Here is a 26,794-nt window from a genome sequence, read left to right on the forward strand (position 1 = left end):
ACCTGCAGGAGGCACCTGCAATCTGACTCTCCATTAGTCAGTTCCAGTTCCACAGTTTCCTTCGACCAGCAGGAGATGCCTGCAATCTGTTCTTACCAGCCAGTATAAGTCCTGGAGTTTCGTCTAACCAACAGAAGGTGTCTACATTAATCCAAGACCTTCCCTACTCTTCTGTAGAGAAGTGATATTCTCCCTGGGTTCCAACGACCAGCAGGAGGCGCCTGCACCCCAGACCTGACTCTGTCCTCTAGTTTTATTACTGAGAACCCTCATGTAAAGGAATCAACTGGTCCAACAGTGGGTTGAGAGACCTAGCCTGTTCCATTATTGACTTTACCTTCATTAGGACTTTTCCATCCTACTTGATGCTTGAAATTCTTGCTTCTATCTAGTATTACTCATTGCACTACCTTGATCCAGTGAACCTGTAGATACTCCAGCTGTCCTTGGCTTAGCCTATTGCCAAGGTTTCCAAGATGCCCTTTCTGTTCTGGGTACTATTCTCCAAAGAAGACGCAGTCCAGGATGTCTTCATCCGTTCCTGGTATGTCAACATGGTTCCAGATTCTGTACCACCGCCTCAATCAGTATTTAGACACTATCCTCCAGAAGACGTTGCCACAAATTGGCCCATCTACTGCTAGGATCAATTAGAACTGAACTGGACTTCCACTGATACTTCAGTGCCCCCTATTCCATCGGGGGTCTTGTCTCCTTGACAACTGTACCTATGATATGTCAATGACAAGCTATTTCTTATCATTTAAGCTCTCCAGCCTGGAAAAAGTATTGAACCCCCAAGTTTAACACACCAATTGCCTTCCTCCTCTAGCCAGCAAGAAGGAGCAGAAGAGGGGGCCCTTGAGGGGGGTACTGTTGCACCCCTGCCCACGGTTTCGCGGACAGGGACTTACCTTCGCGGCCCTGTGCCACAACCGATGCTGCTCTTTGCAGCCTTGGGAGGCTGCAGATGAAACCTGGCCTCGCGGCCTGGACCGCTGCTGCCTTGCAGCAGGGAGGATGTCTGGACCTTGCCCCTCCTCTGCAGCTGGAGCCGTCGCCGGATGCTGCTTCCCTCGCAGGAAAGAAAGTTGTTGCCCTCTTCAGCCTACTCACCCATAATAGTTCTAATTTAGTAGGACTGGACTTTACTGTATTCTTTTAGTCATTTAGCTTCAGCTCCAAGGTGGCACATAACTATTCTGGAGACACCCAAAGAGTCCAGACCAAGGCTTATGAAATAACTCATGATTTTCATTCATTTTAACAATTAATTGCTTGTTTGGGGACATAGGTGAGATTAAGCTATACCATTCTTTAAAGAAGTTCACATCTATGAATATTAGTATTATTTATTCAATTTGATTGACCAGCCTTTGATATAGTGTCATCAAAGCGGTTTACAATAAAATCCAATAAGTTATAAAAATTTAAACACAATTAAAATACCTTACATAAAAATCCAACACTATTAAGATATACAGTTTACAAACTATTACATCTATGCTCCTTTCATCAGGTCAGTGCACTGATAATAAAAAAATTTGTAAATGTCTTTATTTGCATAAAGGCATAACTTCAAAAATACCATAGAAAGAAAAATGATCCAAATATCAAATATAGCCAAGTGTTCACATGTGTTATTTCACTTGCCCTCATAAAGCCAAAATGTATTGCCATTCAAATTTTTTGATTTGTGAACATAATCAAACTGCAATCACTGCCAATATATCCATGCCCCATGCTTGCTACTTAAACAATTTTTTTAATATTCACCTCTGTCACGAGGTGATGCCAAGAGTTTGACGGAAAGATTTCTTGCGCAGGAATCACATATTCCCATCTTGGAGAGCGACTTGCGCTTATGAAATGATTTCATTCAGATAGCAAATTTATACTGTTTGGGGCCAAACCATACTGTTCTGTCCTCAGACATCAATCACAGATCAGGAACTCATCCAAGCATTCTATAATCTGCCATAATATATTACTTTGAGCTTTTAGGATATATTTATTTATTTATTTGATTAATTTATTTAAATACCGTCAGTCTGACGAGCAATCAAGACGGTATACATAGCGGTCGTGTAAAATATATCCAGAGTTTCAATCTGGTTAATCATTTTTAACATTTAAACATATTAAAAACAAACTATAATAAGTGTAAACTATAATAAATTTTAACATAGTAAGATAAACTATAATGAAATACGTTGCAAACATTCAAACGACCTAAAATACGGTAACAATTTAAAATCAACATAGTATAAAATCTAATATTAACTTTAAAATAAAAGAAAATAAAATGATTAAAATCAGAATAATGGAAAATTAAGATAAAATAGCAGAGCATGATAGTTTTAAACACAGGTTAAGTCAAAAAGTATATTTGTATAACATCACTGTCAAGTTCTTATTGTAGTTTGAGGGAAGGTACTGTAAATAAAAATGCCAAAAGCAAATGCAAAGACAGAAAACAAGAGAATTTATTTATTTATTTTATTATTTTTTATATACCAACATTCAATCTGAGATATCACATCGGTTTACATTCAGGTACTGGGCACTGGTGTGCAGTGGCTGGAAGAGAATCACAGAGGGTTAATGCAATTAACTTTTCTTCTCTAGTGAGATGGCTTCATGTGTGCTTTCAGTCATTTTTTTTTCTTATATTTTCATCAGGTTGTGTTCAGACTTTAATGCTGAACAGACAGCAACTTTTAAGGACCTGCGCTATAGAAAGCAAACTCAATATTCAGTGCCATTTGTCCACCTACGTTTGGACTTAACCGGACAAATGGTATTGTTAGAAGATTCAGCTGTGCTTAGCAGCTAGCACTTAACTTTTTAATCCGGCGTTTAAAGCAGCCTGAAGGTTTAGCCATAGATGTGGCCGTGCCACTGAGTATTCGAGCAGAATTAGCTGGATTAGTTTACCTGGCTAACTTTGCATCCGGTCGGCAGCTGAATATGGACCTCATCGTCTTATTTTCCAATATACTGTCTTTTGTGAATAGTGGTAAATATTTCACAAAGTTCTTCATACCCACCTCAGTTTTGAACGTGCAAAATTTCCCCTGTTCCAGTTCTTGGCTTTCCTGAACAAAGACTGCTTATTTTCACTGAGGTGGCATAGAAGGCAAACATGATGAACAGACTAATGCCCTGAGTCTCTGATTGATACCCACCTTTCTGAATAAGGAATTCATCCAAGGCTGGGTCCAACACATTAAACTAGCCTCTTTCGTCTTCTTGAAACTATATATGTAGCCCGATAGCTCCCAGCGTCACTGAGATGGGCTCTGTAAAGGTTCTTTCCCTAGTGGAAAAGCCACACCTCCAAGGCCCTACAGACTGACTGGGCCAGGTGTGAATTCAGACTGATAATTCTCTGTGTTCCCCAGGACCATCCTTACTGTTGAATTAATTCAGTAACAATGATGTTGCAGAATATACAAACAGAAGTGGAACCATCCATACATGGTCGTATGAAATAGAACAATTCCTCAAACAAAATCCATCTCCTGCAGATTTTCAGTAACTAATTATGACTTTTCTCTTCTCAATTCATTAGTTAGCCAATAATAAGCACACATTTTGTCCAAGGGAACTGTTTATATCTTTATCATTTTTACAAATTGATTTTGTATTGATCTCTTCAAAAAGAGACGCCAGTTATTAATTTACAGTACATTCCCACACAACAGCAAGATGTATGCAATACTCATCTTCATTACCATCAATTCTTTTCGGGATGTCAAAGTCTCTTTAATTGCTGGTATCTTTATCTGTATGGAATTCTGGAACTGGATCCCATAAATTATAAGAGACATACATTAGCAAAGGAGAGAATGGAAAAGAAAGGGGTTTTTTTTCTTCTGGTTCTTTAGTAATCAATAACTTGTCCAACAGAAACAAATAAGCAGTTCTTGTTGCAACATTCCAATCCAAACCAAATCTGGAAAATATCTTTGTTTCTATAACTAGCTGTAATGTGATGGTCTGATTTACATATAGTAGTACCATCAGGCAGAGCTGTAGCGTGCCTATGGCCTTGGCCATAGGGGAAACTACTCAGGGCACCATAGTGCAGCTGCTGCAGAAGGAGCACTTTTCCGTATTAGTGAATGCATTGCTCCCCCTCCCTCCCCCACTCTGGTCAGTGGGCTTCAGGAACAGGAACAGTGCAGCCCTGCTGGAAGAAGCATCATGGCCAGCAGGGCCTCCAGAGAAGGAACAGCACATAGTGTGGTTTGCCGGACGAAGTAGCATGGCAGGCAGTGCTTCAGGAACAGGAGCAGCGTGGACCCGCCAGAAGAAGCGACATGGCTGACAGGGTCTCGGAAGGAGGAGCAGCTTGCAGCACAGCCCCACTAGAATAAGCAGCATGGACAGCAGGGCCTTGGGAGAAGAAGCAGGGTAGCCTGCACTGCTAAAAGGAGCAGGCTGGAGCAGAGCTGGCCCCCATGGCCCAAATAAGGTGTTGCCCCGGGGGGGGGAGGGGCTGAAGGAGAAGACATATGCTGCTGCTACTTCTGCTTGGAGAGAAGGGGAAAAGTGAGTGAGAGGGATTATATGTTTATGAGAGATAGCATATCTGTGTGCGAGAGTGAATGAGTGTGTGTGAGAGAGAGAGAGCACATGTGTGTGATTATGTGTGAGTGAAAGGGAGCATGTATGTGTGTGTGTGAGCGTGTACATGAGAGAGAGAGAGGAGAAAGTCTACATTTAACAAATCTCCCTGCTAATTCACAACAATCTCAGAGTGACTAGAATCACAATTCCCAGGTATGGAGCGTGGGGGAATTTTTTTAAATGATTTTTTAATAATTAGATGATGTTCTATACATCAGCTGTTGTGAAATATGTATTCTTTTTATTGGTATGGTTTTACTGTTATGGTTTGTGGGTTTCGTGGACCCTTGGCCCGAGGTGAGAGTTGTTACCACCTGTGGGGAGGAGCCCCACAGGTCCACACCGTCGGGGGGTGAGGTCAGGTACAGCAGGAGCTCTGGGAAAGAATCTGTGGGAAGGCCCCGAGGAGCGGGGTGAGAGACACAACAGTGAGGAACCCCACAGTAAGCAGGTTGGGCTGGAGAGCAGTACCTGGGCAGAGACCTCCGTGAAGGTGGCGCTAGGCAGGCCCAAGGAGCGGGAAGCACGAGGCAAGAAGTGCAGGAGGTGTACTGCAGAGGCAACCCCGAGGGGCGGAGCTGTGTAGCGAGGGAGGTACTAATGTGATGATGTAGGCTAACCCGCGGAGCGGGGAAGCCTGAGTCGGGTGTCCAGGTAATGACTTAGACAACCCCGAGAAGCAGGGAAGTACCGGCAATAACCGGTGTTTGAACCTAGGCAGTGCCCCGAGGAGCGGGGACGCACAGACAGTCTCTGGTGTAGAACGTAGGCACTGCCCTGAGGAGCAGGGAAGCACAGTCTCTGGAGTAGAACGTAGGCACTTCCCCAAGGAGCGGGGAAGCACAGAGATAGGTCTCCCAAGTGGTGAGAGCGTTCCCAGAGGCAACTCTGAGGAGCGGGAAGCCGGCGGGTAGGACTCCTGGAAGGCGAAGGGCTAGCCCGAGGAGCGGGGGAAGCCAGGAGACCGGGTCTCCGGAGAGAGCGCTCACAGGCCCTTGAGGAGCGGGTACCTGAGCCAGGGTCCAGAGTCCAAGAAGGGTCCAAGACAGTCATCGCAGGTCCGAGGAGACATGAGCTAGTAGAGTAGCGATGGAACTCATAGCCAAGTCGGCTAACAGGGGGCGAAGGCGGTGCTTAAGAACCCTAACCAAGTGATGTCATCAGTCAGGGACGCCCCTGAGGTTCCCGCCGTAGCAACTTCAAAAGAGGGCCTGGTGGCGCATGTGCACGCGCGCCTAGGAAGGCCCAGAGTCGGCGTGGGTGGCAGTGGTGTCCCGGCCGCCACGAGGAACCATGAGATACACAGCAGTAGAGGCTAGCCCCCGCCACAAGCAGACCCGGAGAGGGAAGCAGGGCAGTACGAGACGTGAGTAGACGCGGTCGCAGAGTATGATTTGTTATAGTTTCCAGTTCAGTTTTTGTCTGTACATTTCTGTTTATACTTTATGGTCTCTTTATTCTGTATTTGGTGAGGGTCTGGACTGCATTTTAAGGTAGTTTTTACAAGCCTTGGTTGTGCAAAATCAGCCACATATGTATTTAAGTGGGGTGGGGGGGGGGAGAGAGAAAGAGAGAGAGCTGTAAGGGGAGCCTTTCAGGTATGTGGCCCCTATCCACTTACAAACCTCTGAGGAGCTCAGGATGGTGACTGTGTTCAGTTTCCCATGTGCTGTGGTGGGAGAGGCAGAGAAATCCTCTATCCCTATATATACCCATTGGCATTGAAGAATAGAGTGTCTGGATAGTAATTTTCCCATGTACCATCTTGGCTTTGTCGTTGTTGTTTTCACTGCCTCAGCCACATTCTGCACTATGGATGTGGATTTCTGTTCATTTTCTTTCACCTCAGCTCAAAAGAACTCACTCTCTATTCTTCAGTGGCAATGGGGGCTCGGTAAGGATTCCTTCCATAAATGGGAGGACAGCTCCAAGTTCCTTCTGTTTGTCACATACTGCCTCAGAGTTGCACATTTTCTGTGTTCCCAAGAACTTTATTTACTGTTAAATTAACTCAGTAACAATTATATTGCAGTTTATACAAACTAGGGTAGAACCATCCATACATGGTCATGAAATGGGGCAATTAAACAAAAAATATCCTTTACAGAGTTTCAGCAGTTACTCAGTTATGACCTTTCTCTATTCTCTTTTCATGATGATTAGCTTCTATTTGTGTTGCCTTTATTCTAGCTCCTTCCACTAAAGGATTTAACACACCCAGTAGGTTACCAGCATATCCTTTCAGCACACTTGCAGCCTGATTTACTAAGCCTTATCTCCCATTCTGTGTCTATGGGGGAAACGCTTAGTATGAGGCCCTTGGTTTCTTGCCATACAACTCCTTTTATCAAATCAGTGCACTTACCCTGCCTCCCTTGCAGGCAAGTCTACACTGATGGTAAACTCGAATTCCAAAGGTTGGACTATAAATAAAACTCTTCCTTGAGATTTCTGCTTTTCCAGCTTCCTCTCAGTACAGCCTCCACAGAGCTCCTGAAGAGTACTCTTTACTCCAGTTTATCTGGAGGGGAGTTTGTTGTTCCCTTTACTCTCTTTTGTCTCTAGAGGGGGAGGTTTCTAGTCTTCTCTCTTTAGAACAGGGGTTCTCAACCCAGTCCTCCTTGGGTCACACCTAGCCAGTCAGGTTTTCAAGGTATCCACAGCAAATATGCATGAGATAGATTTGCATGCACTGTTCAGCATCTCTCCCGTGTACATTCCTTGTGGATATCTTGAAATCCTGACTGGCTAGGTGCGTCCCGCGGACTGGGTTGAGTTCCCCTGCTTTAGAAGGCAAACAGCTTTTGTCTCTGCTCCTTTCTCCCAGAGACAACTTCCTTCTCTTCTACAGGCGTCTCACACTTCTCATACCAGACCAGACTATTTCAGCCTTTATACAAAGGGATGTACCGCACTGGACCACTTGGATTTCGAATTACAATTCTATAAATCGCTATGAGCTAGCTGGAAATGTGATTAATAAATGCAATAAACAAAATAAACTAGTCCCAGTGGCCCATTTTAAGGACAAGGGGTCCTTACATATGCCATAGTTCAAAAGAAAGCCTTTTAATTCAAATGTCAGCCTGGTTTCCAAATGACATTATTGTAACTGATTATAAAGATTTTCAGTATATGTCAGCTTTATATGTCAGCAGCAGGTATAGCAGGAATGGTTTTACTCTATAATAGTTTCATGTTTCTGTCATCATTTTACTTGGATTCCATCTAGTTATTTTCCATGCTGCGGTCACTCACTTTTCTGACTTTAGCCGAATAATAATAGCTTACCATGAATGCACAGATTACTGAGATTTGATTGCCTCTCCCTGAAAGTGCTGTTACCTACCTGTCCCAGAAATAAGTGTGCGCCCCTGAAATACAGCAGACATGTGGCACTGTGTCTTCAAAGCCTCACAGAACTGCACTATGTTAGATTTTAACATATAATGCACTCATGCAGCCAGGTTTGTTTTTTTGTTACATCTTTTTGTGTTTGTTTGGATTTTATGTATGTGTAGCGGGTCCCCCGTTTGGGTGAGTTAGTCACATCCAGGGGTGCTACAGGTCCGGGACCAAGTCTGGATGGGGAGAAAGAACGTCTTTTGGGGACCCTGGTGCTCTCAGCCTCAATCTCAGTCACAACTCACACTCTAAGGGGTAGATTTTCAAAGGGTACACGCGTAACCCTTTAAAAACCCTCCTGCGCACGCCGAGCCTATTTTGCATAGGCTCGGCGGCACGCACAAGCCCCAGGACACGCTTATATCCCGGAGCTTTGAAAAAGGGGCGGGAAGGGGTCGGGGTGGGATAACTTTGGCAGGATATTCAGTGGTGCAGCCATACCAGTGAATGAATATACACGACGATCTTAAAGTTAGCCAGATAACTTTGTCTAGTCTGTGGCACAACCAGAGTTAGCCAGATAACTTCTCTGGCTAAGTCTGAATATCGAAGTTAGCCGGAACTCGTTAATTAATTCTGCCCCTGAATGCTCCAGGTATGCCCTGTGTTATCCAGATAAACGTTAGCCAGATAGGTGGCTGAAATATTCAAAAAAGTTGGCATGTAGCTGGATAACTCACAGGTTATCTGGATAAATGTCACTGAATATGGACCCCATTGTTAATAATTCTTTGTTGCAGTGTCTGAGCATCAATTAAAGGGATCATTTACTAGGCCAGGGTAACATGTTACCGCACAGAGAATACACAATGGTTTAATGGTTTAATGGCTTATTAAGTTTTATATACTGACACATCAGACAGGCCTTCACATCGGTTTACACAAGATAAAAACAGGATCAGAAATACAATATTCATAAAATAGTAACAGCTAAAAACTACATAAAGTAAAAGAATAAATTAGCTGTTAAGAAAAGATAAAAACTCATAAAACAAATTGAATAGATAAGATAAACATAGTCATAAAACACATTACCTGTAGCTCCACAAACTCGGTGTAATGCGGGTATGTGAATGAGCTGATTTGCATGCCAATGCATAGAAATTAGTTCATTAGTATGTTACCTACATAATGGGGCCTGCAGGAAAGTCGGTCACTTTATTTGATAGAAGGTTAGCTACACCTTTTGAGAGTTTGTTAAATTCTAATGTGCAATCCAGTGCTCCCGAGATCTTTACTCTCAGTGGCCACCAGAACCACCTCCCAGTCCAAGTGGGAAAAAACCCCTGGGGGGGGAGGGGGGGTTCTAATGAGAACCTTTCTCCCACCCACCCTGAGATGGCAAAAGTTTAAAAAATTAAAGTAGCCCCAGTGTCGGCCCTGTCTTTGCCCCCCCAATACCCAACCCTCAGCTAGTTGATACAAAAGTGTTCTCCTCCCCTCCGGACCCCCCCTCTCACCCACAAAATCTTACGTTGTATCCTTGGTGGTGCACCTGGTGAACCTTTGCTCCTGTCATGGTGCAGTTTTGAAAATGGCACCGCCTGGTGAGCACATCTGCCGCCGCTGGACCGGGGAGGGCGAATGTTTGGATGAAGTAGGCGAGGCTTGGGTATTAGGGGTGGAGCCAAGATCAGCGCGGGGACTTCTTTTTTTTTTTTTTTATTTTGACTCATCGGGCTGCCGTAGATGGGTGAGAGAGGGGGCTCATACTAAACGCCCCTCCCAGGAAGGGGGGCTGGGGGCCATCCTGCGGTGCTGTGGTGTTCTTCCTTGCTGTGGGGTTTACTAACCTGCTTGACCAAGAACCTCAGAATAAGTAAATTGTGCTGTAGTTTTTTTCCTGCAGATGAAATATTGCAGCTTAGCAAGTTCTCCCCCCTTGAGATAATTTCCACGCCAGTTTTTAACACACAAAAGTATGCATGCAAGTCCCAACCCTGCCCAGACCGCCCACTGGGACGCCTCTCCTCTCTGCGTGTAAAAGGACTGGCGTACAATGCGCATGGCCATAATGTCACACGCGTATCAGCTGCATAATTTCCTAAAGGATCCTGTCTGCAGGGAAAGCAGAACTTTTCTATTCGAAAGTTATCCTCCCTTGTGTAGCTGTTCAGTGTGAAGCATTCCTGTCTTAACAAATGAAGTTACTGGCTACATTGTGCACACATAAGAGTCATTTTTGTGCTGCCAGTTAAGTTCAGAATAAAATGAAAATGTTCTGATTATCAAGACCATTCTCTGTTTTGTTTTTTTTTCTAAAGTGACCAAAACAAATATAAGGTGATGCCTTTTTATTGGCTAATTTAATGCATTTCTTGACTGGCTTTCAGGAACTAGCATTCCTATCCTCAGCTTTAAACAGAATGAGGAAGAGAATGACCTTACCAGAATCATAAAAAGCCTTCATTTCAATATTTTCTGCTGAGAATCTTTTTCTCATTCTGTTCTAACCTAAAGAAGGGAGTTTCGTCTCCCAAATGCTAGACAAGGTAATGTATTGTTGGTCCAGTAAAAAGGCATCACCTTATACTATTTTTTGTTTCTACTTGCTAACCATTATTTTCTTCTGTTCAGGCGGAGTATGGCAACAATGCTACTTTATCTAAGATACATGGTAGTTCCAATTTTAAGGATGAACTGGGGAACGGAGAACGTATTCATAAACTTTAGAGTGCTACAGTGATACATACATTGACTGCCCTGGAGACATGGCCAGTGGGGGATGATGAATGGGCATAATTCTGGTTTGGCGGTCAGATTGCCACCCCAAGGGATGAAGCTTTTCTATGGTGTCCTGGCAAAGCCCAGTCAATAACTGTTTTATTAAATCTTTTACAGTTCACAGTTTATTGTAAATTCTTGAAATTAAAGCTAGCAGGGGCAAGGAACTGCAGCAGGTGGTCCAGAAGCAGGATGCAAGAATCGAGAAAAAGCATTGGGAACATAAAACTTTGGAAAGAGGAAGTACCTGGGGCAGGAAACTGCATTGCAGACACAGGGGTACTCCGGGTCTGCTGGAGCCTAGCAGAAAGGAGGAAATAAGTAGCTTAGCAGACGTGTTTATTCTGGTTCGGTTGTATGAACATGAACAGGGCTGGAGTGAAGAGTTTGGCGTCCGTAGGCAGAGTGCCAGGGCGATGTCCCTTTCAAGCTCTGCCAGCACATGGGCCCCAAAGCAAGCAGAGGCAGGCTCCTCTTTGCCCCGGATATCTGGCGACCTCGAAATCTGGTGCCCTGGCCTGTTGCCTGTGCCTAAATCCAGGCCTGAGCATGAAACTCTCTGTTTATACCTCAGGCAGCTCCCTTCCCTCCCACCACCTTCTTTATTTTAACTGCTTCCCACACTAATTCCATTCACTTAATTTAATTTAAATACTTGTATTTTGCCTTCCAGAAGTTAACACCCCCCTCCAAAGCCAATAACAGTAGAAAGCATACAATTAAGCTCTGTAATGTGGTTAGTGCAGTTAGTGTAGCTGGGTTTAAAAAAGGTTTGGGTAAGTTCCTGGAGAAGAAGTCCATTACCTGCTATTAATAAATAGGGAATAGCCACTTCTTGTTGCCAGCATCAGTAGCATGGGATCTATTTAATGCTTGTGTACTTGCCAGGGACTTATGGCCTGGATTGGCCACTGTTGGAAACAGGATGCTGGGCTTGATGGATCCTCGGTCTGACCCAGTATTGCAAGTCTTATGTTCTTATGTTAATAGAAGCAAATAACAAACTACATCAAATCCATAATAACAGTCCATGCAATACACTTCTATAAAATATTTTCTCATAAAAATAAATAAAAATCCCCTGAATCACAAAACCCCCAACCTCAACCCTCACAGCATATTAACAAACCTATCACGATCTCCTAATATATGTATAGGAAAATTATTAAAACTCAGTTATTAAGCAGCTTTTACTGCTTTTCTGTGCACTTCCCCGGCGCCGGCAGAAATTAACGCCAGCCTTTGGGCAGGCATTAATTTCTGAAAGTAAAATGTGCGGCTTGGCTGCACATTTTACTTTCTGTATCGCGCAGGAATGACTAATAGGGCCATCAAAATGCATTTGCACATCGCGAGCACTATTAGTTTCGGGGGGGTTGGACGCGCATTTTCAACGCGCTATTACCCCTTACTGTATAAGGGGTAAAGCTAGCGCGTCGAAAACACGCATCCAAACCTGGGCTAACCCGGAGCGCACTGTACTGTATCGGCCTGTAAGTCAGGCAAAAGATTACAGCAAACGGGAGCCAACCCCTTCACTCTAGAACCTGAAATTTTATGGAACAGATCACCACTTTGTAAATGTTTTGTTGTGCAGTTAGTAAGGATAGCAAGAGAGTCTCTGTTACTTGCTTTCATTATTTTGTTTTGAAAGTAAATTCTTGGAATTTGTTTACAAAATGGATTGGCAGAAGATTGCTGGAAGAGCTCGATACGACAGCAGTCTAGGGCCTGCTTCTCAGGTGACAGTGAAAAGTAGGGTGGTCATGTGACCAGGTTCAGTCCAATCACAGCAAAGACTTCCTGTCTATCCAAACATATTTAAGATAAACAATTTGACTGGTCCATTAACCAGCCATCACATCAGTACTTATAAAATTTGACATTAAACATTTTAGATAGATAAAGATTATTTATTGTTGGACTTTCAATATATACATATATATATATATATATATATATACTGTATATATACTGAAAGTTCAACGACTTGAATTGCCAGTTTACTGGAATAATTTATTAACAAGAATTACATTATAATGCACAGTATATGGAAACACATGAGAGCCATAATAACTGGAATCTTTTAATCTGTTTGTATGCTGCCATACGACTGGAACAGCAACCATTCAGTCACAGACCACATTCTGGGAGCCACAGAGCACTTTCAGTCACTACTCATTACACCTGATCATATTTCAGGGCTGTGTATTATGTGTTAGTAATTTCACAACTCAATGGTGCTTCAAACAGAATGCCTGAAATTCTCTGCTCAGAACTCGCTCGCTGTCTGGTCCCTGTGTGGATTTGTTTTGTCTCTCCTGGTGTTATAAGTGTGCTGCTGTTTGGACAGATTAAAGGCCTCAGTGTAACCCATGAAGCCACCATGCTACAGATGGAGAGCTGCCATGCCGTTGCTGTCGCAGTGCTGCAAGATGAACACAACCGGAAACTTCAAGGTAACTGCTCCATTTCATGCTAATCTTCAACATGACACTTACTATCAAGGCAGTTGTACTTTCCACCACATTGTTTGCTTCAGTTGGCTTTAATGACTTCCCACCCCCAAATCCAGGCCACTGCAGTATCGTGCGCTCAGGCTAAGGCACAGGTTAACCGGTTGGACGTGCGTTTTGGACACATGTCCATAACCCTCAAATGTAATAAGGGGATCCGTGCATTCAAATTGCACATCCAGACCAGCGCATAGCCAATAGCGTTCATCAAATGCCATGTTGCTGAGGCCATCAGCCAGTACTCCCCATGGTAAAAATTAACCGTGCACCCAACGCGCACATTTTAAACCTCAAAAATTAATGCCAACCCCTGAGCTGGCATTAAGTCTTGAGGCACCCCAAAATCCGAATAGAAAGCAGAAAATACTGCTTTTCTGTGGTTTCTCCAACTTAATATTGTCGCGATATTAAGTCGGAGGAACCACAGAAAGCAGCAACGCGAAAAAAAAAAGAAAAGTCTTGACAGCGTTCAGGTTAGGAAAACGGACGCTCAATTTACGCGTTCATTTTCCTGAAGCGCGCACAGCCATTTCTGGGCGCCCGATGCCAAGGAAGGGCTAGGGATGCACAATTTCCCCCAGTGCCTCCTGTTTAACCCCACAGCTCATCGGCCAACTGCATCGAGGCCCGGGAGAGGAGGATGGGCGCACGTTGGGAAAATGGGCGCTCAATCACGAGGGCCCGTTTTTCGAGCACCGATATTGCATCAGCCGGTTAGCGTTGGCTTCAGTTCATTAAGGGGGGACTGCAAGCAAACTCGCAAAAGGAAATTTCCCACGGCCTTTGCAAATTCAGGGCTGGCCAGCGCCGCCGGTACAGAACCTTTCACCTGCTTTACCGCAAGTGGAAATTTGGAGCCGCAAATCACGTGCGAAGATTTCAGAATTAAAGTCCTGTGCGCTGTCTGCCAGCTCTGCTCTCCCCTGGCCCCACCCCTGTTTAATTATGCAGGTAAAACTTTGAAGGTTACCCTCTAAAACTCTGATATTTTTATCTGTTTATCATTCTCGGGTGCACCATTTAAACTGTAAGTGAACCATACTGCTAAAATGCTAACTCAGTCCCTCCAAAGTGATTAAAGTTATCCAAAAATAGCGTCAAAGTGCATCTACCTTTCTATGATGTCTTAGTACTTAATCCGCTAAGATAACTTCCCTCCAAATGAGCCCTGCTGTATTTTTCATTACAGCTTCCACCCTACTCAAAGTAAATCAGGTTGGAAGATGTGAGGTAATTCATCAAGATCACTGGGCCCCTTTTACAAAATATATTACCCTAGTAGTAGTTGACTAGGCTGTGCATGCTGAATGCCGTCATTGGCAAGGGTGCAGAGATTTCTACTTCCATTGAAAGGTTCATTAAGCATGCAGTGCCAATCAGACACCCAGGAGAAATTAAGAACTTCCTAGAGTGTTCTCTTGTAGTCGGGAGAAAAAGATTTATTGTACAAGGTCATACATCAAACCTATTGTCCCAGATCAATAGCAAACATGTAAGCCAGTTAGTTCATCCATTTTTCACTTTCTGACGTTGAAAAGAAGTCCATTAAAAAGTCTATTTTATATAACAAAAATAAGATTGCAGATTGAAATGGGCTATCCTAAGTGATCCATGAGTCTTTTTTTTTTTTGTGTAGAACCCGACTTGGTGATTTATGCATATTGTGTTTCTCAAGATTATTTTGTAGAATATATATATGACTGTTTTACCTGAGTTTTAGAGTTAGCCTTTCCTTCCCCCTCTAATTTGCAAGGACTCTGTAATCAGTCCTTTAGGCCTCGATAGCCATGGATGCTCATTTTGCCAGTCTGCTACTCGTGGTGTTCTGCGATTACTTTGGCTATTAATTTTACCAGTCCGCTAGTGGTTTGCTTTTTGCTGCTGGTGCTGTTAGTAGACACTGGCAGCAGCTGTCTGTGGCTTTGCCTGCTGGCACTAATTCCCTGTAATGGCTGTTACTCTCTGTATTTGTATGGCTTGCGAGGCAAAATAAGAAATCTGAAAAGACAGAATGAATCACGTTTACTGCTTTGTGAATCTGCGACGGACATAGGCGGCAGCACTGTTTCCCTGGTGATGGTGAAAAGCTACTTTGCTCCACCCACCGTCTACTGGCAAACTGACATAATTTAGAATATGAGCCACTGCTAGCTGGAATGCTAAATTTGCTTGCACATACAGATTAAATTATAGGGGTGTAAGTTTAAAATATATATTTTTGGGGTTTAAAAGTTTATTTGCATGCCTTAGAAAAATTAATTTTTAGGATTAATTATCAGATAATAACTTAATTCAGTCATTGGTGGAAACATCGTTGTATATGCCATCAGCAAAAAATAAATACATAAAGAAAACAGAGCTTCATCAAACTTTGCATTCAACCTTCGTTCTCAACTAACCCAATATCAGTGGATGTCCCCCTCCTCAGAAACGAGTTTGTAAAATTGGAATTCCTGTATATTGAGACCAAGAATGTCTTACATTGGGGTTGATTTTTAAAGCAGCGCACACCCTCTATGTGAGTACGGTTCCCGGCGTACACATGATCGCACCAATTTTATAACATGAGCACCCTGGCACACGCATGCTATAAGATCTAATGGCCGCACGCACATGCGTGCCGGATTTTAAAATCCGCGCACACGGGTGGCGCACATGGGGGGAGGAAATATTTGCTAAATACGTGAGGCAGCGCAATTGGGTCTCCCCAATTCCCTCCCAGTCCGCACCAATTAAGGAGCGGACTGGAGGGAACCTCCCTACCCCCCTATCTAAACTTCCACCTCTCTCCCTCTCCTCCCCACCCCCTAAACCTAAGCTAACTTTCCCAAAATGTTTTATTTTATTACTTACTGCTCCTCTGGAGCAGCAGTAATCTCCGCGCACCGGTAGCTGGCCGGCACGCACTTCCTTGGGACAGCGTCGAATGATGCTGTCCCGGCCCGCCCCTCCCCCACCCCCTGGCCAGCCCCTTTGGAGAGGCCCAGCACTTGTGCACGTACCGGGGTTTACACGCATGGCCGGGCCCGTTATAATAAGCATGCAGCATGCGCACGTCCCGGCCACTTGCGTAAAAACCCCGGTATTTGCGCATGCGGGCCTTTAAAAATCTACTTGAAAGGCTCTTATGCAATCTGTGTATCGATGTCATGTTAGCTCCCGACTGGAACTCTGCCGGGGAAGAGTCGGCCCTAGGGTGTTGTGGGGTCCAGGTTTATTCAGCCCCGGCAGCACCCTCTCTCCCCACTCAGATATTGAAGAGTGGGGCACTGTACCTTCTGCCTATCTGCACCCGGGCCGCTGCAGCTTCTGACCCACCGGCACTATAGAGGAACAGCAAGTGATGTTAGAAGTCAGGGGCAGGGCTTACTGTAGCAGCAAGGGGCCCCCAGAACTCTGATTGCCTGCCCTCCTCCCTCCCCGCAAAGACAGTCCTGTCCAGGAGTGGTGGTGGCTGGGCTGGACTTGAACCATCTTATAATATGTTTAAAATGCTAGGTTGTTTTTTTGTTTGTTTTTTTAATAGCGCTAACACAAATTGCTTTTCAGTTTTTTTCTCACTTCATGCTTTCCTTTAATCGTGTCCCCAAATCAGTGCCTTTGATGATTGACTCCTCCACCAGAAGGTGTTTCCTGCTCTTTTGGGATGTTCCTACGGTACCGTTGAATTCCCTTCAACTCTGTCACTACTTCAGATTGGATCCTAAATTTGAAAATAATGAAAATGATCTCTGCACCAGTTTCCAAAACTGCCCGAAACACCTGGCTGTCGATGACTTGAGTATCTAATGCCATGTAAATCAATGAAAAGCGCCTGAAGCCTGCAAGAGCAGCTCACATATTGTGATGCTATGAATAAGTACCTTGCTCCTCATAAAATAGTAATGGGTTTCCCATCCAAATACACTGATAAGGAATGTTTCAAATGGCTGGACCTGAAACTGTTTGATGGCTTCCTACCATCCAGAAGCTGCTCTCAGACACCCAGCTGAAGCTCCAGTGAGCCTATTGAAATCCCAAAAATAATACAGCATGTCAGACTTTCTTCTAAACTGAGGCCCCAGTACAATAAGATGCACTCGGCAGTGCACGCCTGTGAGTAGTGCATGGGTTGCGCACACCTTTTTGTGTGTACAACATTACTCCCCTTGCAAGAAGGTGTTTAGTGCACAAAAAATGTGCGCACGAGCTTCAGTAAAATTGTGCGCATACATTAGCGCTCCTTCATGCAAATCCTATGTTAGTCAGGGCGTTAGTTATTACTCTTCAATGCAGAGAGGTGCCTGGGCTAAACTGATGTCTTCTTAATGCTGGAAATGTCAGAGGTAGAGTGAAATTTCCGGGGCTTGTGTTATGGGTCTGAAGCTGCAGTTCATGATGCGGAGGGTCCTGTACTTGACATTAATGCACATAAGTATAGTAACAGCAAGAGTGGAAAAACCTCACATGCCAAAGTGCAAATGTAAACAAAGAAACGTGAGGAAATAATTTAAATCCAAAAGTAATATTTTTAGATGATCCGGTGCAATCACAAAATTTCCAGATGTCAAATTCAAAGTAAGCTCTCTTTATTACAGTGATAATATCAACATGAAACTATCAGTTATAGAATTCTTAAGCCTTAAAGTCCCCCAACATGGCCATGTTTCACCAGTCAGCTTCTTCGAGAGGGGACCTCACTAGGATACCGTGCAGATGCTTATAGCCTGAATTAAGAATTCTATAAGCGTTGCAGTGATAATATCAGCATGAAACTAATAAAGATGTTACTTTGAATTTGACATTTTCATATTCGTGATTGCACCGGATCATCAAATAATATTACTTTTGGATTTAAAGTATTTCCTCACATTTCTTTTTTTACATTTATATTAATGTGCATCAAACATGATTTGTGTGCATTGTTGTGTGTAGAAAGAACATGATTTGCTGTTCATAAAAATTGTGCTCATAAAAATTGCCACACAAAACCATGAGCTTGGAGCACAACTTACATAAGAACATAAGGGGTCGATTTAAAAAAAAACAAAACGTGTGCGGGCGTCCATGTGCGTGCAGTTCCCGGCGCGCGCCCGTGAATGAGGCTATTTTATTAACATGCGTGCTTCGGAGTGCGCATGTCATAAAATATGATTTGCCCGCGCGCACATGCGTGCCGGATTTCAATGTCCGCGTGCTCATGTGCAGGCGGATGGCCTCTCCCGCATGCAACGGGAGGATTTTAAAAACATATGCACGGCGACGCAATAGGGCCTTCCCCTGTTCCCTATGCCCTAACTACCCTTCCTGCCTTTTCACCTCTCTTCCCCCAATCCCTAACCCCTACCTAGCTAGGCTATTTTTTGTTGTTGTTTTAATACTTACTGCTCCTTTGGAGCAGAAGTAACTTCAGCACCCTGGCTGGCTGCCGGCACACGCTTCCCGGTCAACTATATTTCAAACTTTGTATTTGCATGCTAATTTTGCCACACTAAATGATGCAGGAAATTGTCATTAATTTTGGTCCACCGTCCATTACTTTTCAGACTTATTCAGCTTGTTGAAACATTTCCATCAATTATCTTGCTATTCAGGCAAATAATCTGATGAACTTATTTTTTTTATCTCTAATATAAAACCCACTGACAATTGGTTAGTAAATGTACTACTTTATTTACTAAAATAGATGAAAATGCCTATGAATAGAAATGCAGATGACAAAGTGGATTCTTGTGCTTGAAAGCTTATGCCTCAATACATCTGTTAATCTAAAAGTTGCCACCAGTCTCTGTGACATTTTTTCTACTATAGACTAACATGACTACCCCTCTGGAAGTTTTATGAATAGAATGTTAGCTTTTAGCCTGCAGGTATGATATGCCCCCTTGTGGATGGAAATGGAATTGCAGCAGTTAAAATAGCAACATTTTCCTAAGAGACGGCTCTGATCCAGCTTATTGTCATTTTATTAAAACCGAGTGTCATAGGTTAGAAACGAATTCTAGTACTTATGATTTCGAGCTCATTCTTCATATTAATTAAAACAGCAATACCTACCCAAACCATTTATATATATTATTCAGCTGTTGGACTTTTGTTGAAGGAACATGTGCCTTTGCAGTTTCCAAAGGTTTCTCCCATAGTAAAGGAGACTGGAGGGCTGCAGGACTGCTTATCAATAGGAGTGTGTGATCTTACTATCCAGACACATTCAGCTTATAAATAAAGTGCACATAACTAAGCATTCTCAATAATCAGCCCACAGTTTTATGCGGGTAAACAGCTCTGATTATTGCCTGTATAATAATCAAAATGTCCCTGGACAAGAAAAGAAAGCAGACTGAGGAATAAGAGCAGCGGAAGAAGGAATTGTATATAGCCAAGAGCAGGAAAGCCAGAGTTTTGGTGGAACAATGGTACTTTAGCTGATTTATTTGGTTGAAAATCATCCTACCATTGTTGAACCTACATTTCATTCTCACGTTTTCCTTCTGAAATCATCACTCGCTGTTACTGATCACACCAGGACCTGCCCAAATAGGTCATCATCACGTGGTTCCAATGTATATTCTGCATAAACCACAAATATAAAGAGCTTAACTCTCCCATGCCAGTAATACAACATGGACGGATTTATTTCTTCCAGAGCTGAAGACTACCCATGAACTTGAACAGAAGACACTGGTAGACGAATTTGAAAAGCTACGTCTGTCACTTCAGGTTAATAATTTTATTCCTTTAAAACACAGAGTTAACTAACATGCTTCCTATTTCTCACCACCTCTTATTCTATTATCTCAGCTTACTCTACCGCCCTACCTACCCGTCTTTTGCTCTCACCCTGCTCCCCACATTTAGCCAGATAATCAGGCCGATACAGTACAGTGCGCTCTGACGGAGCGCACTGTTAGCCGGCATTTGGACGCACATTTTGGACACGCTAGCTTTACCCCTTATTCAATATGGGGTAATAGCGCGTCCAAAATGCGAGTCCAACCCCCCCTAACCTAATAGCACCCGCAACATGCAAATGCATGTTGATGGCCCTATTAGGTATTCCTGCGCGATACAGTAAGTAAAATGTGCAGCCAAGCTGCACATTTTACCTAAAGAAATTAGCGCCTACCCAAAGGTAGGCGTTAATTTCTGCCGGCGCCGGGGAAGTACACAGAAAAGCAGTAAAAAAAAAACTGCTTTTCTGTGTACCCTCCAACTTAATATCATGGCGATATTAAGTCGGAGGCCCCAAAAGTTACAAAAAGTAAAATATTTAAAAAAAAAAATTTAAAATGGGCTTGCAGTTCGCGGGCCGAAAACCGGACACTCAATTTTGCTGGCGTCCAGTTTCCAAACCTGTGGCTGTCAGCGGGCTCGAGAACCGACGCCGGCAAAATTGAGCGTCGGCTGTCAAACCCGCTGACAGCCGCCGCTCCTGTCAAAAAAGAGGCGCTAGGACGCGCTAGTGTCCCTAGTGCCTCTTTTTACTGCCGGCCCTAATTAAAATAAATTATAATACTGAATCACGCACACAGGAGAGTAGCCTCTGCGCGCGCTGGGAGAGAGGGTATTCGCCCGCTCTCCAGCATTTTTACTGTATCGGCCCGATTGTAGGGAGCATTCTGGGATAAATTAGCCAAATAAGTCATCCAGCTAACTCTGATTGTGCTATAGAGTAGATCAAAAATTAGCTGGATAACTTTAAGATAGTTGGGTGTATTCAGTGGCTGTGCTGCTGAATATCTTGACATAACCAGATGAGTTTACCTGGATAACTTGACAACCTGGCCATGGCTAAATAATACCCCCAATATGCCAAGCTTTGAAAATACAAAACTACGTGCATTTCTGCCTCCCTCAGCCTAACGCCGCCTCTGAGCTCACCTACTTTTCCAGTGGGTAAAAGCCTGCGTATTGTTGATTGCTGGACAAACGTTTACCCACATACATGCTGGGCACTTTGTAGAAGTCCTTTCATTGTGGATAGATATTTCTCCTAGCTATTGCACATGAACATTTGTAGATTCTTATTTTTTTCTGTTTGTTTTTTATTTGTATGTTTGCTGTTGCTATTAAATGCAGGACCAGGTTGACACACTGACATTCCAGAACGAATGCCTTAGAGACCGGGCAAAACGATTTGAAGAAGCTTTAAAGAAAAGTACTGAAGAGCAATTTGAGGTAATGAATTTCTGAGTATTTATATTCCGACTGTAGTGTATGCGCAATTTTGCCCAGCGCACGTGTGGTAGAGTGGGAGACAAGTCAAAGTTGGCGTGAAAGCCAACATCATCAATTAACCAAACAGAGAAAGGGGAATGGACTGGAGGGGAAAAGTCAAAAAAAGAACCAGGTTAATCACTATGGAAGTGTCAATAGTCATGGAATGCAGACTTTAGCTGATGGAGAAGTGGAAAAGTGTGAAGAGCACTGAATGTCAAGGACAGGGTAGGCAAGAATTACAGGGGATGGTAATTATTGTTGTGTGAGGAATCCTACAGTATTTGCCTGAGTGGGGCTGCCCATCCCTATTATATGAGACTGTATTATTTAATTAAGTGATTTATGCAGAACAATTGTTAACGTTATTGACGTTAGACAAGTCCTGCATGGTCTTGAAAGCTCTTTTGCTAAAATCTTGTTCTATTAACCTGTATCACAACCTACAGAGAATGCAGTTTTCTATGGGACCAATGTGACTATTACCAGTGGTAATTTTCTTTAATAAAAATAAAAAGAAGGTGCCAGGTCGGCTTCACCAGTGGCCTCCGCTTCCACTTTTTTTCCCAATGGGGAAAAGGAAACCAGTTCTAAAAGATTCTGGCTTGGTGATCTGGGCAGAAAATCACCACTGGCTACTACTCTATTAGCTCTGCCTTCAAGAAGCTTTCTTCCATTTTATGCCAATGTCCGAACTTATTTGGCCGTAGGGCCCTTAATCTTTTATACTTGCACGCTTTTCGTATTTTCACTGGAAGAAGTACATATTTATGTCAGCCAAATTCAAGAACGCCCAACGTAATTTCTTGCCTGGCCTGCTAATCTTTTAATTAGTCTGTTTTTATGAGCCATGAGTAACTCACCAACTTCTTTTTAAATTAAAGAGCATTCATTTTGCTCCTCCTAGCTTGCACTGGCTCCCTACCAACATTTAGAAGAAGACATGAACAGCCTACAGCATGTTTTGGAAATAAAGAATCAACAAATCCATCAACAAGAAAAGAAGATTATGGATCTAGAAAAACTGGTAAGTCTAATTTCAGTTAGACTCTCTTTAAAGGTTGATGAGCTTGTCAGCGCAACAAAGTGAACGGTCAGCTAAGATTTCCTAATCAGTGGGATAGAAGTTTTTTGAACAGTTGCTAAGCAGCAAAGATATCCGGTTAAATGTAGGGAACTCAGCCGGTTAATGTGGAAAATCAGTGCTGACCGGCTAAGTACTTTTATAACCTGACCCAATCTGTCTTTGCTCCTTTCTGGCACCTGACTTACAAAGAAAGTTGTACCAGAGCCCCCTCCCAGCACCTGACAAAAAACAAAGCCGCCTCCCCAAAAGGCAGCCAAAATTTTAAAAAATTAAATGAGGGAGGTGTGATTTTCCCCCCATCAATTCCATCCCTTTCCCCATCTGAAAATTATGAACCCTCCCAACATTCTCCCTCCTCCCTCCCATCCCCTGGGACCTTTCGTCCACCCAAAGAACTCCCGAAAGTCAATTCCAAGCTGAGCCAGCGGGCTTTATGCTTTCCTGCTGCTGGTTTGGCATCCAGCATTCTTCTGACAATAATTCTAGTAGCACTCTTTTTTTTCAAATTAAGCGCCGGGAGAAAGGGAGCCGGACAGGTGGGGAGAGAGGATAGGCTGGCAGGTTTAGACCTGCTGCCGTAACACCTAGATTTGCCCAGCCAAGTTATGAGTTATTGCTGAAATTTAGCACAGGGACGGTAACTTTGGAACAGCCTTGCGAGCGCAAATATAACATGCGTATGCCGGCTCGCATCCAGAGACATGGCCATTTTATAACATACACGTGTATATGCGGACATAGAAACATATAGAAACATAGAAATGACAGCAGATAAAGACCAAACGGCCCATCCAGTCTGCCCAGCAAGCTCCCACACTTATTTTCACATACTTATCTGTTTCACCGACCACCAAGTTCAGGGCCCTTGTTGGTAACTGTTTGATTTCTATTTCCTGTCACCCCCTGTCATTGATGCAGAGAGTAATGTTGGAGTTGCATCAAAGGTAATCATAAAGATTAATGGTTAAGGGTAGTAACCGCCGCATCAAGCAAGTTACCCTGATGCTTGTTTACCCAGACTGCACAGATCAATGCCTTGTTGGATGTTGTCTGAATGTAAATCCTCTTTTCTACATTTCCCCCTGCCGTTAAAGCAGAGAGCAACACTGTATATGCATTCAAAGTAAAGTATCAGGCTTAATTGGATTAGGGTAGTAACTGCCACAATAAGCAAGCTACCCCCACGCTTATTTGTTTACCCAGACTGTGTAGTTCAGTCCTTGTTGGTTGCTGTCTGAATGCAAATCCTCTTTTCCACATTTCCCCTTGCCATTGAAGCAGAGAGCAATGTTGGAGTTGCATTAACCATGTGAAGGCTTATTGAGTAAGGGTAGTAATCAGCAGGTAGTAGCCATCACCATTCCACCAAGCCACCCCCATGGCTCTTCTCTTCATTCCCATCCTCTAGCCTTTATGGATCCACAGTGTTTATCCCATGCCCCTTTAAATTCCATAGTCTTCACCATTTCCTCCAGAAGGGCATTCCAGACATCCACCACCCTCTCCATGAAGAAATACTTCCTGACATTGGTTCTATGTCTTCCTCCCTGGAGTTTCAAATTGTGTCCCTAGTTCTACTAATTTTTTTCCAACGGAAAAGGTTTGTTGTTGACCATTTATCATTAAAACCTTTCAAGTATCTGAAAGTCTGCATCATATCACCCTTGCTCCTCCTCTCCTCCAGAGTATACATATTTAGGTTCTTCAGTCTCTCCTCATAAGTCATTTTATGTAGACCTTTCACCTTTTTGGTCTCCCTTCTCTGGACCGCCTCCATCCTGTCTCTGTCCCTTTGGAGATACGGTCTCCAGAACTGAACACATTACTCCAGGTAAGGCCTCACCAAGGCCCTGTACAAGGGGATCATCACTTCCTTTCTCTTACTAGATTTTCCTCTCTCTATGCAGCCCAGCATTTTTCTGGCTTTAGCTATCACCTTGTCACATTGTTTTGCCAACTTCAGATCGTTAGACACTATCACCCCAAGGTCTCTCTCCTGCTCCGTGCATATCATCCCTTCACCCCCCATCAAATACAGTTTTTTCGCATTTCCACACCCCATATGCATGACTCTGCACTTCTTAGCATTGAATCTTAGCTGCCATATCTTTGACCACTCTTCCAGCTTCCTTAAATCCCGTCTCATTCTCTCCATTCCTTCCTGCGTGTCCACTCTGTTGCAGATCTTAGTATCATCCGCAAAAAGACAAACCTTACCTTCTGTCCCGTCCGCAATGTTGCTCACAAAGATATTGAACAGGACTGGTCCTAACACCGATCCTTGCAGCACTCCGCTTAACATCGCTCTCTCTTCAGAGTAAGTTCCATTTACCATCACACATTGTCTTCTGTCCGGAAACCAGTTTGCAATCCAGTCCACCACCTTGGCACTCACTCCTAAGCTTCTCATTTTATTCACAAGCCTCCTGTGCAGGACCGTATCAAAAGCTTTGCTGAAATCCAAGTAGACGACATTGAGCGCTCTTCCTTTATTCAATTCCCTAGTCACCCAATCAAAAAATCAATCAGATTTGTCTGACAGGACCTTCCCCTGTTGAATCCATGCTGCCTCTGGTCCAGCAATTCTTCTGACTGTAGATAGTTCACTATTCTTTCTTTCAGCAACGACTCCATTACTTTTCCCATCACCGAGGTGAGGCTAACTGGCCTGTAGTTTCCAGCCTCCTCTCTGCTCCCACTCTTGTGAAGCGGGACCACCACCGCTCTTTTCCAATCACTCGGCACCACTCCCATTTCTAGGGATCTATTAAACAGCACATCTCTGAGCTCCCTCAGTATCCTGGGATGAACCTCATCAGGCCCCATGGCTTTGTCCACTTTCAGTTTTGCTAGCTCTTCCCATACATTCTCTTCTTCTACTCCACTCCCCTCCAGTTTCTTGTTAACTAGCGACGGTCCTTCTCCAGGGTCCTCTTTAGTGAACACCGAACTGAAGTATTTGTTTAATATTTCTGCCATTTCTTCATCTCTCTCCACACATTGATCCTTTTCACCTTTCAATTTCACTATACCACTTTGACTTTTCTCCTTTCTTTGGTGTATCTGAAAAATGTTTTGTCACCTCACTTTACCTCTTTGGCAATCCTTTCTTCCGCTTGACTTTTTGCTTTCTTGATTACTTTCTTCGTCTCCCTCAGTTCCACCAGATATTTTTCCTTGTGCTCCTCTCTTTGAGATTCTTTATATTTCTTGAACACTGTTCTTTTAGCTTTTATTTTGTCTGCCACCTCCTTTGAGAACCAGATAGGTTTCATTTTTCTCTTGCTTTTCTTTACTTTTCTAACATATAGATTAGTTGCCTTGGTAATTGCTCCTTTTAGTTTGGCCCACTGTTGTTCCACATCTCTCATTTTCTCCCAGCCTTCTAGTTCTTCCTCCAGGTACTTCCCCATTTCAATAAAGTCTGTGTTTTTGAACTGCAAAACTCGGGTCTTCATGCGACTTCTCCGATTCCTATTTGTGATATGAAACCATACCGTTTGATGATCACTGGTGCTGAGGTGGGCACCCACCTGGACATTAGAGACATTATCTCCGTTAGTGAGCACTAAATCGAGATTAGCTCCCTCCCTCGTGGGTTCCATTACCATTTGTCTGAACAGAGCCCCTTGCAGGGCATCCACTATCTCTCTACTACTGTTAGATTCTGCAGATGGGATTTTCCAGTCTACATCTGGCAGATTAAAGTCTCCAACAATCACTACTTCTCCCTTCTTTCCCATCTTTTGGATGTCTTCAACCAGATCTCTGTCAAGTTCTTCCATTTGATTTGGAGGCCTGTAAACCACGCCAATAAAAACGGATGCCCCATCATCTTTTTTTTAGTACGGCCCATAATGATTCTTCTTTGCCCCATTTTCCTTGCAGTTCAGATGCTTGGATATTGTTTTTGACATAAAGAGCCACTCCTTCCCCTTTTCTGTCCTCTCTGTCCTTCCTTAACAAGTTATAGCCCGTTATGGCTGTATCCCAATCATGAGATTCTGTGAACCACCAATGTCCAAGTCCGCCTCCACCATTAGGGCTTGCAGATCTGGGATTTTATTGCCCAAACTATGAGCATTTCTGCTCATAGCTTTCCAGCTTTTCTTGTTCAGGTTACTACTTTTCTTGGACTCCTCTTGTGACTTATATAGCTGACTTTTGTTAACCCCTTCACCCTTTTCCATTGCAATTGTATTTGGGGGTGACATTCTAATTTCCTTCTGCC

General features: G+C 43.5%; 1 protein-coding gene across 2 annotated transcripts in view; it reads left to right on the forward strand.

The window, feature by feature from the left end:
• LOC115092095 (microtubule-associated tumor suppressor candidate 2-like) overlaps window positions 1-26,794 on the forward strand; it is a 404,152-nt gene that overhangs the window by 369,496 nt on the left and 7,862 nt on the right. For both annotated transcript variants that reach the window (XM_029602617.1, XM_029602618.1), the window contains exons 7-10: window positions 13,118-13,223; window positions 19,906-19,979; window positions 21,339-21,437; window positions 22,384-22,503. In XM_029602617.1, coding sequence (XP_029458477.1) covers window positions 13,118-13,223; window positions 19,906-19,979; window positions 21,339-21,437; window positions 22,384-22,503 — 399 coding nt within the window. The remainder of the gene's footprint in view (window positions 1-13,117; window positions 13,224-19,905; window positions 19,980-21,338; window positions 21,438-22,383; window positions 22,504-26,794) is intronic.

Source organism: Rhinatrema bivittatum, chromosome 5 (genome assembly GCF_901001135.1).
Source record: "Rhinatrema bivittatum chromosome 5, aRhiBiv1.1, whole genome shotgun sequence".
Lineage (NCBI taxonomy): Eukaryota > Metazoa > Chordata > Amphibia > Gymnophiona > Rhinatrematidae > Rhinatrema > Rhinatrema bivittatum.